The following is a 20124-nucleotide window of genomic DNA, read 5'->3' as shown; positions in this document are numbered from 1 at the left end:
ACGCTGACTGACGGACAGCTGTTTACCTGTTGACGCGACGTGGGCACTTCTCGGGCTTGATGTCTACTTCATAGAGGTAGACATCCATCTTGGGGATATCCACCTGGAAGCAGTTGGCCAGCAGCTTGATAGGCTTCCCCATGGTGCCAAAGCCAGGCCTCCGTGGCACTGAAAACAGGGCCTGGGCCCCAACATCTCCTAGAGGGAGAGAGAGAGGGTGCCAGTACTCAATATAAAAACACTTATGAAAGAGGTTGTGGGGGAGAAGGAAAGAAAGGGATCAAGAGAGAGTGCGTGTGACGAAGCGAGAACAAGAGCAAAATCAAACTGTAGATAGGAAGTAGTAGATAATGTGGCGAAAGGCAGTTATAAAAAGGCTGTGAGGGTATTGTGGGATCCCACTTAAGGTGGTGATGAAATAGGAGTCATGAGTAACCTAGTTTTTTTTCCTTCCCCAGAGCTATTGACACTAAAGGCCAGAGTTTTATGGTAAATGTCACCACATTAAGGCATTGAATTATCCAAACTGACAAACACAAGCTTTGGATGAGAGTAGTGTCGGGGTACCACAGCCACACTACGCCAATTCTACCAAAGCACTTTCATTGACAGCCTCGTCGGAAACTACTCCGGTAATCATGACGTCACAAAACCACACACTACCCACACTCAGATGAGCCGTAAACGACCTACTCCTACACCCACACAGAAGACATGACATCCACTCATATAGTGTCATGAGTCATCCAATCAAAATCATGTGGAAAGAAGAATATAATAAACCATATGTTTGACCTATGAGTTAAATAGGATGTGTTCTTCACATATTGTAGACCTCAAATTGAAGAAAAAAAATGACTAGGTCTAAAGGGGAAACTGAAAAGGTGAGGCTGTCCTGGTTCATAGCACTGTGTCAGGGTCAGAGAAGGACCCTGCAGTAAAGTGCTCTGGGATAAAGTTTCCCCTATGTACAGATCTAGGATAAGCTTGCCTTTCCCCAATACTAAACTTAACCATTAGGCCTCATGGGGGAAATTACCCAAGATCAGCATTTAGGGACAACTTCACCCTACTCCCAGAAACACGGTGTAGTGGAGTGAGATCGTCTGTGATGGCGCGTCCCCCAGTGTCTTATCACTCGCTCCTGTGTCGTTTCCATGTCAACAGCACCTATGTTGTTGCCACTTCTCCATGGTAACACAGACCATGCTAACAAGAGGGAGTCCAAGAGCGGGTGTATTTGAACGTATGTCTCGATAAACCATGAAGATTATGTATATAGACTCTCTTTTTTTTCCTCTACTGTGTTATTGACTTGTTTATTGTTTACTCCATGTGTAACTCTGTGTTGTCTGTTCACACTGCTATGCTTTATCTTGGCCAGGTCGCAGTTGCAAATGAGAACGTGGTCTCAACTAGCCTACCTGGTTAAATAAAGGTGAAATAAAAAATTAAAATTATGATCAATATTCGAAGATTTCATATTTTTGGGGGGGTAATCTGAACCTTGCCTATATGAAGTAACAGAAGGTGACTGGAAAACATGGTGATCACACGACTACATGGGCAGAAGAAACCGAAAAGGACAAGGCATGGCTGAATAGATGCTAATCACCTCAGATGCTAGCAGTCCACGTAAAGACTTGCCAGAACTCAAGGCAAAATTTCTAATTATTCTCACTACTGCCACCTACGCCGGGTATGAGCCCTCCAGCCAAATACAGAGCAGTCAAAAATGGTTCTACCAACCCTGACATTCCCAAAGCCATCTTTGAGAAACTGGCTATCATTGAAAAAAACAACAGAGACTACCTCCAAATCAATAGTCTCTCTCAGCCACTGTGCAGCAACATCTCAACCAGGTGTCAACCCAAAGCAAAAAAAATATTGACCATTGAAGCTGAAATACAGAAATTGCAACAGGTGAATCTCCAAATGCGACAGAATATCATATCATCGAAGTCCAGCGCCACAGCCGGAGGTGGAACCTGAAACTGCATGGGATGCGAGAAGAGGACTGGGAGAGCATACCCCAAGCGACTTACAGCTGTAATCGCAGCAAAAGGTGGCGCTACAAAGTATTAACTTAAGGGGGCTGAATCATTTTGCACGCCCAATTTTTCAGTTTTTGATTTGTTAAAAGAGTTTGAAATATCCAATAAATGTCGTTCCACTTCATGATTGTGTCCCACTTGTTGTTGATTCTTCACAAAAAAATACAGTTGTATATCTTTTTTTTGAAGCCTGAAATGTGGCAAAAGGTCGCAAATTTCAAGGGGGCCGAATAATTTCGCAAGGCACTGTATATCCACAGTAAAAACAGGTCCTTTATCGACATAACCTGAGAGGCCGCTCAGCAAGGAAGAAACCACTGCTCCAAAACCGCCATGAAAAAGCCAGACTACGGTTTACAACTGCACATGGGGACAAAGATCGTACTTTTTGGAGAAATGGCCTCTGGTCTGATGAAACAAAAATAGAACCGCTTGGCCATAACGTACATCGTTGTGTTTGGAGGAAAAAGGGGGAGGCTTGTAAGCCGAAGAACACGATTCCAACCGTGAAGCCCGCATCATGTTGTGGGGATGCTTTGCTGCAGGAGGGACTGGTGCACTTCTCAAAATAGATGGCATCATGAGAAAGGAAAATTACGTGGATATATTGAAGCAACATCTCAAGACATGAGTCAGGAAGTTAAAGCTTGGTGGCAAATGGTTCTGGATGGACAATAACCCTAAGCAAAATTGCTTAAGGACAACAAAGTCAAGGTATTGGAGTGGCCATCACAAAGCCCTGACCTCAATCCTATAGAACATGTGTGGGCAGGACTGAAGTGTGTGCCAGCAAGGAGGCCTTCAAAACCTGACTCAGTTATCCCAGCTCTGTCAGGAGGAATGGGCCACAATTCACCCAACTTATGGTGGGAAGGTTGTGGAAGGCTCCCAGCAACATTTGACCCAAGTGAAACAATTTAAAGGCAATGCTACTAAATACTAATTGAGTGTATGTAAACTTCTGACCTACTGGGAATGTGATGAAAGAAATAAAAGCTGAAATAAGTCACTCTTTTACTATTATTCTGACATTTCACATTCTTAAAATAAAGTGGTGATCCTAACTGACCTAAGACAGGTAATGTTTACTAGGATTAAAATGTCAGCAATTGTGAAAAACTGAGTGTAAATGTATTTGGCTAAGGTGTATGTATTCTTCCGACTTCAACTGTATATGGGTAAAACTCTTCCTCCTCATATAAGACTTTATTTTTGGATCTTGCTGATAAGCTTACTGAGCTGCAAAACTAACTTAAATAATACACCTGGTGTAATAGGTCAATGACGAATCAGATCCAGAATTGATCTGTTTTTCATTTCTCTCCCACTTTTACAGTATGTACAAGAAGTAAATCATAAACATGCTCCTTTGACTGATCATAAAATAATATTATTAGAATGTTCTGAAAAATCCAGTGGCATTCGAGGATACTGGAAATGTAATAATTCACTCCTAAATGATCCAGTCTTTAACAAGAGCATACATAACTTGACCATAGACTTGTTTAACTCAAATGATTTAGAACCAAAGCATGGAAGTAACTGGGAAATATTTAAATTCAAGATAAGATCTAAATCACCATTACACGCAGTAGGGAACTTAAGAAGCAAAAATGTTTTAAAAATGAGCTTATGAATAAATGTAATGTTCTCGTAGAAAAGGATACCCTTTCAACAGAAGAAGAAACGGATTTGAATACATCTCGATTAGAACTAGATCAAATGTACATTTATATAGCTAAAGGGGCCTTTATTAGATCTAGAGCAAAATGGGTTGAGGAGGGTGAGAAAAAAAACAAGCTATTTTTTGCTCTGAAAAAAAAGGAACTGTAAAGAGAATATCTTTCTGCCTTGATTTTTATTTTACCTTTATTTAACTAGGCAAGTCAGTTAAGAACAAATTCTTATTTCCAATGACGGCCTAGGAACAGTGGGTTAACTGCCTTGTTCAGGGGCAAAACGACAAATCTTTACCTTGTCAGCTCAACCTTTCGGTTACAAGTCCAAGACTCTAACCACTAGGCTACCCCCCCCACCCCCCTTAAGTATTGGCAATACCTTGTGTAAAGACCCAAAGATAATCTCTAACTTTGTGTATTCTTTCTGTGAAAATCTGTAGAAATCAAATTTGAATGGGATTGAATGTGAACATTTTATAAAACATGTCCATGGTCATGTTCCAATGATTTCTGATGAGTTCAAGTCCATATGTGATGAGGAGTTTTCGATTGTAGAGATTTAGAGATGCTCTTAAATCTATGAAGGGCACCTGGAACAGATGGTCTTTCTGTGGAATTTTATTTACACTTTTGGGAACATTTAGAGGGACCAGTATTCAACATGTTCCAAGAATGACTAGCTACGGGTGAGATGATTACTACCATAAAACAAGGGGTTATTTCCTTAATACCAAATCCTGATAAAGATCCTTTTCATAGGTAATTGGAGACCCATTACATTATTAAATACAGATTAGAAATGGATAACTTTAGCATATGCTAATAGACTTAAATGGGCCTAAACCACCTTATTAGTGAAACCCAAACTGGTTTCATGAAAGGTCGCCACATCAGCTGTAACATTAGGTTCGTTTTAGACTTGATTGATTATGCTGAGTAAGTTGACCCAGAGGCTATTATTTTATTCCTCAACTTTTAAATACAATTGAACACAAATTCCTAATACATTCATTGTACACTTGGTTTCGGGACTAACTTTGTCTCTGTTATCAATGTTTTACAAAGATATTAATAGTTCCATTATGATTAATCGTAACACATCTAAAATATGTAATATTCACCATAGGGCAACCCTGGCGTACACTATTTCAGCACTTATAGTAATTCTACAACTAAAATAAATATCTAACATTTTAAACAACCCTGAATTAAAAGGTATTTCATAATTTGAAAAATAACTCATATAAAATTAGCAGATGATACAGCTGTTTCTAAAAGACAAGGATCAAGTTGCTATTGCACTTAATATTATGAAATCATTCTCTTCTGCTTCTGATCTGGATCTTAAATAATGCAAAATATTGTCCCTGCATGACTCAAATTACCAATCTGTTGGGAATATTGCAGTGAAAGACAATGTGAAATATTTAGGGGTGTACATGGTGAAACACCATATTGTCCGTCAACATCTCAATTTCGCTCAGAGATTAAAGTAAACAAAATCCACCTTTAATAACTGGCTCCAACTTATTATTGGAATGGTTTTATTGTCCAAAGCAGAAGGTCTGTCACGTTTTGTCTACCCTGCTATCCCTATTTGTAGCTGATCAAACCAGCAACAACAAAAAACTTTGCTAGACTTTATATGGAAAAATAAAACGCAATCTTAAGAAGTCCGTAATATCAAACCAAAGAGCTGATGGTGGGCTTGATTAGATTTAATTGACATCAACAATACCTTTAAAGTAAACTGGATAAAAAATATGTATACTTAGTTCGGAATCTATATGGTACATCATTCCCTGTCATATTTTTATGAAATTGGGTGGTCTTCAATTTGTGGAAGTGCAATTATTCTCCAGCAAAATTACCCATCAAACTGTCCAAATTTCATGAACAAGCCCTTTTAGCCTGGAAACTATGTTATGTCCACAACTTATCCCCACACAAGCCACTTCTGTGGAACATCTATTTGATAAAGAAAGAAATATACTCTTATAGAAAGTTCTTAGAAACATAACTTCCCAATACAACTTCCCAATATAAAAAATGTAATTCTATATGCAAAGCAATATCTTCAGGACTTAATTAATGAAATCTCATTTGTGTTTTGACAAACATGTCATGATAGATGCACAACTTATGTTACAAGGTTTCCCTCTGCTGGATAAGAAATGTAATACTTTCATAAGATAACTTTTTCACTCCAAGAACAAGATCTCCTAGAGGGAAAATATTCTGGAACGCACATTATTACTTAAATTGAATGGAAGAAAGCTTGGTTGCTGCCCCACCCATGTCAAATGAAGTGTTTTTTTTAAATCACTTTAAAATCCTGCACAAAATATATCCTTGCAATAACTTCATGGATTTAAATTCATGGATTTAGAGGACATTTTCTGTGATAAAGGAGAAACTATTATACACATTCTGTGTGTGTGACTCTGTGAAGATATTTTGGAGCAAGTATTTACCATTTTTATTTAATCAATAAGACCCATGTATTTACAATGAAATATGTACAATGTTATTTTTCAAATGAAAGCAAAACCACTGAATTAGTCGTTAATTTCTTCATTCTCGCTGGTAAATTGTATATACACAAAAACAAATATTTGAAATCTGTCCCTAAATGCAATATTTTCTCACTTGAAATCCAATATCTAATAAAATCTCTAGAATTAGTCAATAACAAAAAAACACTATTCTTACAACTCGATCATAAGTTTATACAACTATAGCCCCTGGCTTCTTTCATATTTTTTGTAATTTCCTTTAAGAACTTTAACTTTTAATTCAACCTATTTCATTTTTTCACTTTTACTGCTATTTTATGTTTATTCAGAAAAAATACACAGCAGCATACCACCCTGCGTACCACTGCTGGCTTGCTTCTGAAGCTAAGCAGGGTTGGTCCTGGTCAGTTCCTGGATGGGAGACCAGATGCTGCTGGAAGTGGTGTCGAAGGGCCAGTAGGAGGTGCTCTCTCCTATGGTCTAAAAAAAATATCCCAGGGCAGTGATTGGGGACACTGCCCTGTGTAGGGTGCTGTCTTTCAGATGGGATGTAAAACTTGTAAGAATAGGGTTGTCAACCCCAGTGTCCTGGCTAAATTCCCAATCTGGCCCTCAAACCATCATGGTCACCTAATAAGCCCCAGTTTACAATTGGCTCATTCATCCCCTGTAACTATTCCCGAGGTCATTGCTGCAAATGAGACTGTGTTCTCAGTCAACTTACCTGGTAAAATAACAGCTAAAAAAATAAATAACCATGTAATTTAAGATGTTATATGTAGAAAATGCTGATGAGGAAAAATGGACAAAAACACACACCAATCTCATCAAGGGTCTAGCTTAGCTTACCTGTGGAAAGGAAGATGGTGTGTTGGAAAATGAAGTGTCAGCCAGGAACAGGAATAGCCTATGTGCTCAAACCTTAACTTATACACCTAACTGCCTCTTCTTTCTCCTTCCCTTTATATAGTTAGGGCTCTGTTGGTTTACACATACAAAACAAACACCATGTGAAAGCTGTAGGCTTTCATCATAGTGAGTCAGCCAGGTACAGGCACTCGGCAGCTTTGACGAAGATGTACTCTGAAGAAGCCTACCGTTAATCCTTTAGCTCCAAGGACATTACAATGCCTTCAGAAAGTATTCATACCCCTTGACTTATCCACTTTATGTTACAGCTTGAATTCAAATTGGATTTGATATATCTGTTTCCTCACCCATCTACACACAATACACTATAATGACAAGTGAAAACGTGGTGTTTTTAGAAATGTGTTCAAATCTATTGAAAATGAAATACAGAAATATCACATTTTCTTAAGTATTCAAACACGAGTCAATCAATACACGTTAGAATCACGATTACATCTGTGAGTCTTTCTGGGTAAGTCTAAGAGGTTTGCACACCAGGATTGTATAATATTTGCAAATAATTATTTTAAAAAGTCTTCAAGCTGATTGTTGATCAATGCTAGAGAACCATTTAAGTCTTACCATAGATTTTCAAGAAGATTTAAGCCAAAACTAAACTAACTAGGTCACTCAGGAACATTCAATGTCATCTTGGTAAGCAACTCCAGTGTATATTTGGCTTTGTGTTTTAGGTTATTGTCCTGCTGAAAAGGTGAATTTGTCTCCCAGTGTCTGTTGGAAAGCAGACAACCAGGTTTTCCTCTAGGATTTTGCCGATACCTAGCTCTATTCGGTTTTTGTATCCTAAAACACTCCCTGGTCCTTGCCGATGACAAGCATACCCATAACACGATGCAGCCACCACCATGCTTGAAAATATGAAGAGTGGTACTCAGTGATGTGTTGGATTTGCAGTTTTACTTTAGTGCTCTATTGCAAACAGGTTGCATATTTTGGAATATCATTTTTGTACAGGTTTCCTTCTTTTCAAACTGTCATTTAGGTTAGCATTGTGGAATAACTACAATGTTGTTGATCCATCCTCAGTTCTCCCATCATAGCCATTAAACTCCTGTTCCTGTTTTAAAGTCACCATTTGGCCTCATGTTGAAATCCCTGAGCGGTTTCTGGCAACTTGAGTTAAGAAGGACACCTGTATCTTTGTAGTGACTGGGTGTATTGCTGCAACATCCAAAAGCATACTTAATTACTTCACCATTCTCAAAGGGATAGTCAACATATGCTTTAAAAAATGTTGACCCATCTACCAAGGTGCCCTTCTTTGCGAGGCATTGGAAAACCTCCCTGGTCTTTGTGGTTGAATCTGTTTGAAATTCACTGCTCGAATGTTTACCCCTAAAGTTATTTAGGCTTTCCATAACAAAGTGGTTTAATATTTATTGATGCAAGACATTTTAGCTTTTAAATTTTAACATTTGTAAAAAATGTCTACAAACAGAATTCCACTTTGATATTATGGAGTATTGTGCATAGGCCAGTGACAACATTTGTATTTAATATATTTCAATTCGGGTTGTAACAACAAAATGTGGGGGAAAAAATAAAGGGTTATGAATACTTTGGTAGACTGGCTCCGGCAGCCAAAACAGACAAATATTCCATCCACATGTGGATTGATTCTCAATGGCAAAACAATTCTAGAAACATAAAGCCCTTTCATGCCACATCAAAATAATTTCACAAATTTTTAACCAGCTTTACCACAGTTGCAGCCAACAGTATTTTTCAGTGACACCTTCTGGCGGCCACAGGTGTTCGGCGCATGCTAGTTAGCTAATTAGCACCGGTGGTCCCTCGGTCTTCCGTACACCCTTGCTGTAACATGGAGATATGGCCCTGTGGGAATACTAACCCTAGAAAGGTGTATATCAAGTTAACCTTCATGCCATTTTAGTCTTGCTGATATAAAACGCCCTTATGCATCCAAAACCCTACCACAAGCAATGCGTGTTAATGTTCAGACCGAGCGTCAGACCTTTTAACAAAACTCCCTTGTACAGAAGACGCCTTTGTCCAATGGGCCTTTGTCCAATGGTTCTTACGTGTAAAGTAATGGAACGGAGAGTCATGATCAAGAGCTATCGGCAGCTGTATCCTACCTTTGGCTCCACTCTCGAGCCACATTAACACACGTGTCATTTGGTGTGTGCAAAATGTATCCTTTTTTCCCCCTAAAAACACAGCACAGTGTCCTTTGGAGGAAGTAGGCAATTTTATTAATCTATGCATCATTTATCTACCACGCCTCATTTAAGACACCAAATACAGATTAAAGCAGAACTATGCAGAAATTGCTCTATCATTTCGTGGTTGCTAAAATTCTAATAGCCTAATTCAGTTGTTACAAGACAAGCAATTATAGTGTAGAGTAATACATTTGTGAAATCTATTTTCCATATCCTAAAATACTGTATTTTCAGCTGTTTGAAGGTGTAAATAAAAAGAGGTAAAAAAGACCGGGGAGTATAAAAATAGCGCACATAGAACAGATCTACCGCTTCTTAGACTTGCTTTCGATGAAAACGACAGCGCTATAACTCACATTTCTATGTGAATTTCGTCAGGTCGCCCAAAACATTGAAGCTTTAAGATTTGATGTTAAACTGATAGGTTAATAAGGTCCACCTTATTCTAATGACATGGCCTCGATTCCCATAGTCTCGTAAGCAGTCATCCTATTCGTCAGAAAACATGCAGATTCACCAGACTGTGTCGAATGAGTGCTAAGAAAGCAGACAGCACAAATCATATCCATCTCCAATCATGGTTGGTTTCAATGTTAACAGCTCAAAAGTATGCCAACAACCATTACTCTCAAAGCAGCTGCCCATTGGTTATAGTTAACAGACTTTGTGGCTGATCTGATTATTGAGCGAGGCTACAGTGAGCACCACTCAATAACTTCTGACACCAGATGGTGTGGAAGGCAGGCAGGCAACCTCCAAACACACACACAGCCAGCCAGTCTCTCACGCGCTCCAGATGAGGCACACCTGATGGGCCTTCCACCTGCCTATGACAGACATCTGCAAAACGTTTACCAACTGGCTAAGCTAACATAGCAGGCGTAAAAGAAACCCTGAAACTATACTTAACAAAAATATAAAAACATAACAATTAAATAATTTACTGAGTTACAGTTCATATAAGGAAATCAGCCAATTAAAATACATTCCTGGATTTTACATGGCTGGGCAGGGGTGCAGCCATGGGTGGTCCTTGGAGGGCATGATCAGTGTACTGGTCTTGACGAGAAGATAAAAAATATTTAAATAGCTGTCTTAGGAGGTTTTCTACTACACTGTTCAACCAATCGACTAAATGTGGAGAAGGAGTTAAGATGGAGTGTCGTCTTGTTTATGTCCAAAAGCGGAAGTCACGTCACAGGCTCTCTTTCCATTTCCCCTGAAAACTCAAACATCCGGTTGATGCAATAGGGTCCAGCTGCAACATCATCTCTCAGAGCAGTCATCCCTCAGGTCTCTATGCTGCTACCTACTGATATGTCATCTCTTAGCGCAGTGCATCTCTCAGGAAAAGTGTGAAAGGAACCATATAAGGAGAAGTGGGTTTTTTCAAGGAGTCTTATCACTAGAAGCGCTGGAATTCCATAACTACTAGAACCGCCATGACTTGATATTTCTATTATTTAACATATTGATTAATAAAATAGTAAAATGTATGATTTTTTTAAATAAAAAAGGTAGCTAACGTTAGCTAGCATTTTCATTTACGAAAAAACTAAGTTACCTACCGGTAGCCATGGATGTAACATTCAAAGACACAGCTCACAGTTAGTGAATACATAAATTTTTTAATTACTGAAATTCCATACATTAATTATCACCCGAGTGACTACCGCAAACTGTATGATAACAGAACCTAAAACTAGTTGATTCATCAACCGTGATTCATTTGATTATGTACTACTGTAGGTTCAGCTAACCTTTATCAAGACACCCATGTCGACTGGATTCCCACTGTGAAGATGTGCAGTGCTGCAGCAGCATTAGTTTCTACTACTTGGTCCTTTTCCAGATATGAAAGGAGACGTCCCTCCAATTATACGAGATGGTTGTTATATGCCGCACTTTGGTCAAATCTGAGCGAGTCGGTTGTGCCATTTGAGTAGAGCACCTTTATCTTGTCGTCAGGACAAAAGTGCCCCCTTAAACCGTATGAATATCTAAAATATAATTTGGAACATGTGAAAGACTATTGTAAACATACTGTACTTTAATTATAGCGAATATTATTGTATGGGTGAAAGAAAATCATTGTCATCTCTGCTTTGCTTAGCCCCATAAAAACACATTTAGCATTGACAATGTAATTGTTGCAGTTATCACAGTGGCACCTCTAAGTGCCACTCAGATCTTCTTGGAGAAAAGTATCTGGCATTAAACTTGGTAGTAGTAATTGTGTGTATGTTATAAGCTAAGGATCTTATCTCCAGCTTTCAGACATTTCACCACCTAGATTACAAGGGTTGGATTTTTTTAAACCAAAAATGTAATATCAGTACACGGCATGTACAAAATCTAGTATAATGATTAGCCACATAAACATTGTCTACTGGTATCGTTTTTAAATTGAGAACATATAGCTGAACAATATGTAAACAGTGTGTGAGTTAAGCTATTTTCTGCTTCAGATGGACAATGTCAAGGGGTGGATTGCAAACGCCCATGAGGCTTAAAGGCACTACATGGTCAATGCGACATCTGCATTGGCCATGCAGCATTTACGCTGACACGGCCTCTGCAGAAGTCGGGGCATTCATAATTCTTGCGGTACATGGAGCAGAGCTGTTGTGAAGGAAGTTGTCAAGGAAGTGAGTGTGTTTATACAGGACCTCCCGCCCGCCCTCACCTACCAAGCATGTCACTGCAGAGTTATACAGAGCCCTCCACATTGTTACAAAATTTGAGAGGTGCACGGCGATGCGGTACGAAGCTCAAGTTGGCCTCTGCGTACCTCCGGAGGCTACACATTGTGTCATATCATCCAAACGGTGCCGTCGACCACATTTTCAGATCATGCATAAATTTGCTTTAATGCCATCATACTGTAGGCCAGTGGTTCCCAACTCTGGTCCCCGAGTACCCCACAACAGTACAGTTTTACTGTAGCAGCAAACACACTTGATTCAACTAATCATCAGGCCCTCAATGAGTTGGATTAGTATGTTGTCAGGGGCTACAGAAAAAGTGCTTGCTATTGGGGGTACTCAAGGACTAGAGTTGGGAACCACTGCTGTAGGCCTTTGGCTGCATTGGCATTGCATGCAATTAAAAAAAATGGGTTCACATGGCTGATATCCTGAAAACATTGTGGCAATCAAATAAAACTAATTGGAGAATTTATGACTAAACAGAAAGTTGATGATAATTTGAGAATACAACACAGGAACAGACAAATTAGAGACAGATTCCCTTTCCCTCTTTATTGCTGGATTGCGATCTGTGATTAAATCAACATAAGCGCTAGTTCATCCTGAATAATAGTTAAGTTAACAATTAAAACAAGTTTAAAACACTTCACTTCAAAGAATCAACACTTTCATATAATTTCAAAGTGTACAAGTAAGCTAATCCATATGTAAACATGTAGACATTTAGGCAACAAGTAGGCTACCAATACTAAAACAATTTCGGGGGTGGAAATGTCAATACCAACCTCGCTCCACCGATCCCTGTCTACTGGGTGTGCAGAGTTCTGCTCCAGTCCAGCAGTAGCTCACTTGATTAACTAATTAGGTTTGATACATTGAATAAGGTGCATTAGTGCTGGGCTGGAATAGAAGCCTGCACACCCAGCAAGGTTGGCCTGCTCCAGTTGTAATAGGTTTATACATTGTGTGGCTTTTAAACTATTTTTGTTGACAAAATTTGCTAACATATATCCATGGTATACAAGGATGTACCCTTATTCTCTTGTGAGCTCTTCATCTGCAGACAAGGGTTTGACAGCTCTCTGTATCTGAAGACAGAAAACACAAAAGAAACAGGCTGCATTATACTAAAGTTAGACATCCCTGAAAAATCTCTGTCCTCAGTTTCTCCTCACTAGGGACAGGAACTGGAGAAGTTTCATAGTGTCCTCCCACAAAGTTATCTGCCATATCCAGAGTAGCCTAATCTCCCATCTCTGACAACTGGAAGTGGTAGCTAATCCTGTCACCCTCTTCCATGGCTGTTAGTTAGCTATCTACAGTACCTAGCTACAAATGCATTTGGAATTACTACAAATACATTAAGATAGCTAACTAACTAATATGACGTTTGTAAACGGGTGATATTTAATTCACGTAGCTAGCTACCTATACAGTATGTAAAGTTAGCTAGCTAGCTAGCGAACATTACGTAAGGAGCTCATTTAAGTTAGCCTGCACACTAAGTTTCTGTAGCAAGCTAGCTAGCTAATAATACATTGATCATTTTAAAAATATGTTTACTTACTTGAATAGGTTCTACCCCGCCTCTGTTTTCTGGGTCCTTGAAAAACAAAATAACGGGCAATCTTTCCCATGTTCATGGTGGTTGCAAAACACAGCAAGCCATTTGGACAATTGGAGAACTTTCAACAGACTGACCACACCGCTCGCGTCGCATATATGTTATTCAATCATTTCACCCACACTGCTTGCGCACTTCAATGAGTGCTTGCACTAAAATAGATGTTGGTTTTATTTGTGACGCTTGACGTGCTGCCTCTCCCATCTCCTCATTGGTTTTTAGGAGCATATACCCACGTGTGTGACTTAAAGATGAATTGAGGTCCACACTCCAGTCCAGTTGGTAGTGCACCTTAAAGTTGGTTGCCAACCACAATATAAAGTCCAAAGAAGAAGCATCTTGAATGAGGTGAGATTACTAGAAACAAACTTGGTTTACCCTTTTATCTGCTGATTAATTGTTGTGGATTACATGTCAGAGTAGAGGACCTTGTGCATTTCAGGTAAAATAACAACCCAATGTTTGTATCCCAGGACAAATTAGCTAGCAATTGCTAGCTAGCTAATTTGTCCTGGGATACAAACATTGGGTTGTTCTTAGCAACAGCTAGCTAAATTGCCATAAATGTTTGCTTTTTGACCGGTCCCCAAATGAATATATTTGGTTCAGAATTTGTTTTGAACATTTCAAACTGTGTGTCCTGGTCGTGTCTGGTGTGTGTGGACAAAAACAACATGCATGCAATGGCGAGCGAGCTGTCTGGTCAGCATGTGAGTTTGGCCTTCCAACACGAAGCTTGGGGTTGCTAGGTGATTTGTGACGCAACTGCAAGCACTCTATGGTTCCGTTCGAATCCCCCAATTTTCCTATCAGTAGGTGGCAGCATAGAGACCATGAGAGATGACTGCTCAGAGATTATGTCGCAGCTGGACCCCTCGGTTGAAGGGGACCCGGCAGAGGCTACCAACCAGCAAACAATCTTACCAACGACAGTATATCTGGTCACCCAAATTAGTTTTCTAACCCAGACAGTACAGTGAAAGGACTGAATGAGTTTATTTAATTTCATCTGATTGGTATAGTAGGTTTGATCGTATGCTATATCCTTTAAGGAATTAAACTGGTAACGTTAGTCAGCCTACAAAACTTCAACACCAAATGTAACAATTTAATATGGCGTTCCACAGACGATGTAAGAATATACCTGAAGTTCCGATTTCCATTCATGAGGTCTCTGTCCGGATACTCCCCGGCTCCCAATGGTCAAATATCGGCGCAGCTCCTGTTCGCACGACGCTATTTAGTCAGCGCTGTTGCTCTAGCGTTGAAGATTTTCCACCCGAAGACTCTCAAGCCGACACCCCGGCTTCTGTCGCTGATGTGGACACGGGCCGCTTGCGGTGTCCACTTAACCAGAGGTCCTCCGAAATTTCCCTAGTTGTTGTCAACCCGCACAAGTTAAACGACGTATCCCATTATGATCGTTGGAGTATTAATTGTTTCCAGCAGACAAATCTATTTCTTTTCAAAGACAAGTCTCTGAAAATATTTCACGGAGACTCGACAGACGGCGCCTATTCCTGAACGGCTTTAATGCTACCTCAGTCGTTCGGCGTTTTGCCTCATCATCGGTTGCCAGGATAATAACAATTACTTGACATTTGTTCTTCGAACGATAAACGTGAACACTTTGCCGCTCTTTTGGTGTTGTTCTGCCGGCAAATTTGTGTTTCACACCCCGGTACGTTCTCCGTACTACTGCTGTGAAGCAGACAAGAATAATTAAGTACTTTCCGGGTCACGGTTTTTGGAATCCTTCAGAATAAGAGTCCTTTCTATACTTTGAAAATTAACAATAAAAAATATATATAAATACAAAAATATATTTAACTAGGCAAGTCAGTTAAGAACAAATTATTATTTACAATGACGGCCTACCCCGGCCAAACCCTAACCCCGACCATGGCTGTTTGTGATACAGCCTGGAATTGAACCAGTGTCTGTAGTGATGCCCCTAGCACTGAGATGCAGTGTGTCTTAGACCGCTGCGCCACTCAGGAGCCCTTTCACAAATCAGACTGTTGAATAAACTTAATTGAATGTACTTTACCTGTCGTCTGCAGATTGTCTTTATGTAGGAGTTAAATGAGACGAAATATCCACAGGGAAGTGTTATTACGACGCGAGCGTTGCAAAATAAATGTAGAAATCTATATTATTCAATTATTGCGCCAACGAGCGCCTACGTTGCCAAGGGCTAAAATAGAAGTCAGTTCTATTTCTGACGCAGATCGCACTGCAAGTCCTGCCTTTCCCATCTCCTCATTGGTTTACTCACATGGGTGACTGAAGACAAACAAGATCAGTGACAGTAATGCACCTAATTTATGAAAGTTGCCAATCTCAATATAAAGTCAAGAGAAGAAAAAGCCTGGAAGGAGGAGAGATGACTAGAAACGATTCGGTTGACCGTTTTATGTGTGGATTAATTGGTGGAGTAGAGAACCCTGTGCATTTCAGGTAAAATAACAACTCAATGTTTATATCCCAGGACAAATTAGTTAGCAACAGCAAGCTAGCTAACAAAATTTCCATAAATGTTTAATGCTTTTCGACCTGTTCCCAAATTAATATATTTGGTTCAGTGTTTGTTTTGATATTTTAACCCTCGTGTCGTGATCGCGTTTGGGGTGGGGGGACGAAATACATTTATGCACGATGGCGCATGCGTGCAGCCAGTTTGGGTTCCTTGTTAGCTTGATTTTCAGTAAACTAGTATGTACATTGTGGGTATTTCCTTTATTTAATTTTTTCAATACTGGTGCAATTCACACGTGACATACACTAGCACAATATTGCAGAGCCTAACCGTACAACAGCTGATTGCGAGGAAACATCACAGATAGAACATAAGACATATTTCAGTGGATGTATAAATGTGAAGCATCTGATTGGTGTTTCCACTCACTACTAATATGGTAGTCAGAGGAAGCCCATTGGCCAGAAGTGGGAGAAGATGGAACGAGATGGATTTTGGCCAACATTGCAAATTTGGAACATTTGATCTCAATTGTTATGTTCCCAAAACTAGAATATGTAATGAACAGAGTGGACTAAGTTTTGTAGACTTTACCCTTTGCTAAAGTTTTTAAAAAGTGCGTTATTTAGTAGGAGTGCAAAGACAAGTTGAGTTAATGCACACGCGCACTTCATTGAATAGGCGTTTCCTAACGGAAATATGCAGATGATGCTACAACACGCCAATAGGATCACGCTAGCTCTGCCCATCTCCTTGCTTGTTCTGCCCACTATGACATTTGTTTCATTAGACCACAGTCAGTCGTTTCCATCTCTTTTGTTTAGATATAACAAATATTTGGAAACGTGCTTCGTTCGACTACCTTTGTGAGGCTATTGTTGACATATTGTGCATCATGTGCAATACGTGAAAGAGATTGAAAATACAAAACAGAATTTACCGGTGCCGTAAAAGTTGGGTAAACAACCATTTCCTGTGGATTCCCTATCTCCACCTCCTACCAACCAAAAGGTACAACCGGTAAAGAAATTGTAAATATAATTTTATTCAACATTCTGGCATCTTCTTCTTTAAGGTTTTATAGGTGACTACTTCCAAAAAGGTGTATTGCCGCTACCTACTGGTTGGGGTAAAAACTGAGATACTTTAACAAAAAAAGAACAAGATACAAATTAAACACCCATATTATTCGCACGTGTGCGCCATCGTGCGCAAATTGATTGTCTCCCCACACCAAACGCGATCACGACACACAGGTTGCAATATCAAAACGAACTCTGAACCAATTATATTCATTTGGGAACATGTCGAAAAGCATTACACATTTATGGCAATTTAGCTGGCTAGCTTGCAGTTGCTAGCAAATTTTTCCTATTTAGCTAGCTAAGCTTGCTGTTGCTATTTAATTTGTCCTGGGATATAAACACTGAGTTGTTATTTTACTTGAAATGCTCATTGTCTTCTACTCCAACAATTAATCCACACATAAAACGGTCAACAGAATCGTTTCTAGTCATCTCTCCTCCCAGGCTTCTTTTTCTTCTTTGGACTTTATATTGCGATTGGCAACTAACTTTCATAATAAGGTGCATTACCACAACCGACCTCAGTTCATCTTTCAATCAACCAGATGGGTGTTCCTAAAAACCAATGAGAAGATTGCAAGTGGGTATATGCTTCTAAAAACCAATGAGAAGATGGGAGAGACAAGACTTGCAGTGCGTTCTGCGTAACCAGTAAAATCAACTTCTATTTTAGCATCTGCTGCCATAGCTCAGATTTATCAATTGGGCATACTGCAAGCTTTTAATTTTAGAATCCTTTTACATTCAGCTTGTGTCATGTTAATTTAGCTTTTTACGACCCGCGGAACCAATTTTGCAGAAGACCAAAACATGTAAAATCCTCAAAAATCGCTGCAAGAAGCCGCACCACACTGTCGACAGAGCTCTGTGCTTATTATCGGATGTATTAGGTTACGAAATCTTTATATATATTTTTATATAATGTTAATATGTTAGAAAAAGACCCCACTGAACAATTCAGAACATAAAGAATCATATTTGTCTTTGTAAAATGTATGGGTAAATCCGTTTGAATTCAATTACTTTTTGACAGCACCCCTTTTGAGTTGAACGAAACCTTCCATACCCATTTGCCCATTGCAGAAGTGCTCAGAAAGGGACTTTTTGGACCTGAATGGCAAACATTCAAGGGATAAAGGTGCTCAAAGTTTCCCTATTTTGCATACCACGCCATTCTATGAGACATCCCACTAATTTCCCCCTAACTTCAGACGCCCTCTATAGTGGTTGGAGGACTAAATCACTTTGAGCTCAACATTTTAATGGACTGGAAAATAACAGTACATATTCAGATGGAGTTATCTTTCTAAAATGTATATAGTATGCCAAGTTATTTAGCTACATGAATTTTCCACACCAGTAGGGAGAAAGCCAAAAGGAAGCAGCGGAGTGAGATGGACATGTTCCAAGCCATGGAGGAGTGCAGGGCAGGGATGGCTATCTGCCGGGCTGCCAAGGATAGTCATCTTTTGTTTTTAGGAGATTACCACATGTATGTGAATTTCATCTGTTAATAACAGTTTTCTTTTCTTATCAACCAAGGTGCATGGTGTATCTCGGCAGACCCTGGCGGAAGGGCTGGGCGGCCGGGTGACCATGGTTGTTGCAGTGGACCGCAAACATTGCTTGCACCAGAGGATTACTATTATCTGGTGCAGTACTGTATCTACTGTGCCAGCTATTGGTTCAGCTTCACCAGACAGAGGCTGATGAAATACACCGACAAACGATGCAAGTATTTAGTGTTTTATGTGTTCATGTATGAAGAATGCTATGCTGACTGTTCTTCATGTATGTGAGGCCAAAATAAACATCATTCTGGGTGGACAATTTATATTCTATTCTAGGTTTCGGCACCCAAGGGAGACAATCACACCATTGGGGAAGAGGTGACGGAAATGTTCAGGAGGAGGCCAGACACCCTGGATGGGGGGAGCTGAGCGTGCCACCCGTCTGACTATGGACACCTTCATCACTTCTTATGAGAAGCAATTGGAGGAAAGCTGGTTGAGGGAGAAACCCAGACAAATCTAACACTGCGATGAGTCTGGGTTTTGTAGCGGCCAGAGCAGGCACAGGTGCCAGAGCAGATACAAGGGCGCAAAACACATGTACCCGTAGGCTCCGGGGGTCAAGGAGCATATCACAGTGCTTCAACACAGCTGGGGAGGACCTCCCCCTATTTATCATCTACCCCAAGTGTTTCCCCGGAGGCCACTACACACTGGGAGGGCCCCCCCCCCCTAAGCCTTGTATGGACGGTCAAACAGTGGCTACATCGACGGGGACCTGTTCAGGAAGTCATTTAAGCACTTTATCAAGCATGCTGTTGGGTTGTAATTTGAAATACTTGCTACACCATAAGTTAATGGTTATATGTTTGAGGAATGTATATGGTCGGGTCAATGGAGGATGGATATGAACCAGGGCTTGGAGAGTTACTAAGTAAGGGAAAAGGCAATCACATGGTCACTGATGAGGATGGATAGCTGTGGATTAGTGAGGAATGGGGGGCGAGGTAGGTAAGGTCACATTAAGGGAGAAGGAACAGTTTATTACCCACATCACTTAACGTCCTGCCTAGCAACAAAGATGTAGTGTTTAGAGAAAAGGAGGAGACTCCGCCTAAAAGGGGGCGGGGGCGTATAAACACTTTTGCTGATGGAAACATGTCTTTGTTTTATGCAGCTGTGTGACCCGGTGGGTGAATACACTTGGTTTGAGCTTTACTAGTCATCCGTGAGTTTTGCTCAGTTTATTTAGAACCTAACAGGGTTCACCACAATTTACAGTCAAACTAGAGAGTCCAAAACAGTGAAACAGGAGCCGGCACCAAAAATCAAGGTAGGCACATTTACCA

At 40.0% G+C, this 20124-nt stretch overlaps 1 protein-coding gene across 2 annotated transcripts in view; it reads right to left on the bottom strand.

Moving 5' to 3' along the window:
- The window catches only part of LOC135550141 (protein argonaute-3-like), a 37539-nt gene extending 22117 nt beyond the window's left edge, over positions 1-15422 (bottom strand). For both annotated transcript variants that reach the window (XM_064980660.1, XM_064980661.1), the window contains exons 1-2: positions 14845-15422; positions 27-198 (exon numbers count right to left, since the gene is read on the bottom strand). In XM_064980660.1, coding sequence (XP_064836732.1) covers positions 27-198; positions 14845-14863 — 191 coding nt within the window. In that variant the 5' untranslated portion in view covers positions 14864-15422. The remainder of the gene's footprint in view (positions 1-26; positions 199-14844) is intronic.
- Between the last annotated feature and the right edge of the window lie 4702 nt (positions 15423-20124).

The sequence above is a fragment of the Oncorhynchus masou genome, chromosome 12, assembly GCF_036934945.1.
Source record: "Oncorhynchus masou masou isolate Uvic2021 chromosome 12, UVic_Omas_1.1, whole genome shotgun sequence".
Lineage (NCBI taxonomy): Eukaryota > Metazoa > Chordata > Actinopteri > Salmoniformes > Salmonidae > Oncorhynchus > Oncorhynchus masou.
Note: the sequence above shows the minus strand (reverse complement) of the source record. Positions and strands in the feature narration are given on the sequence as shown.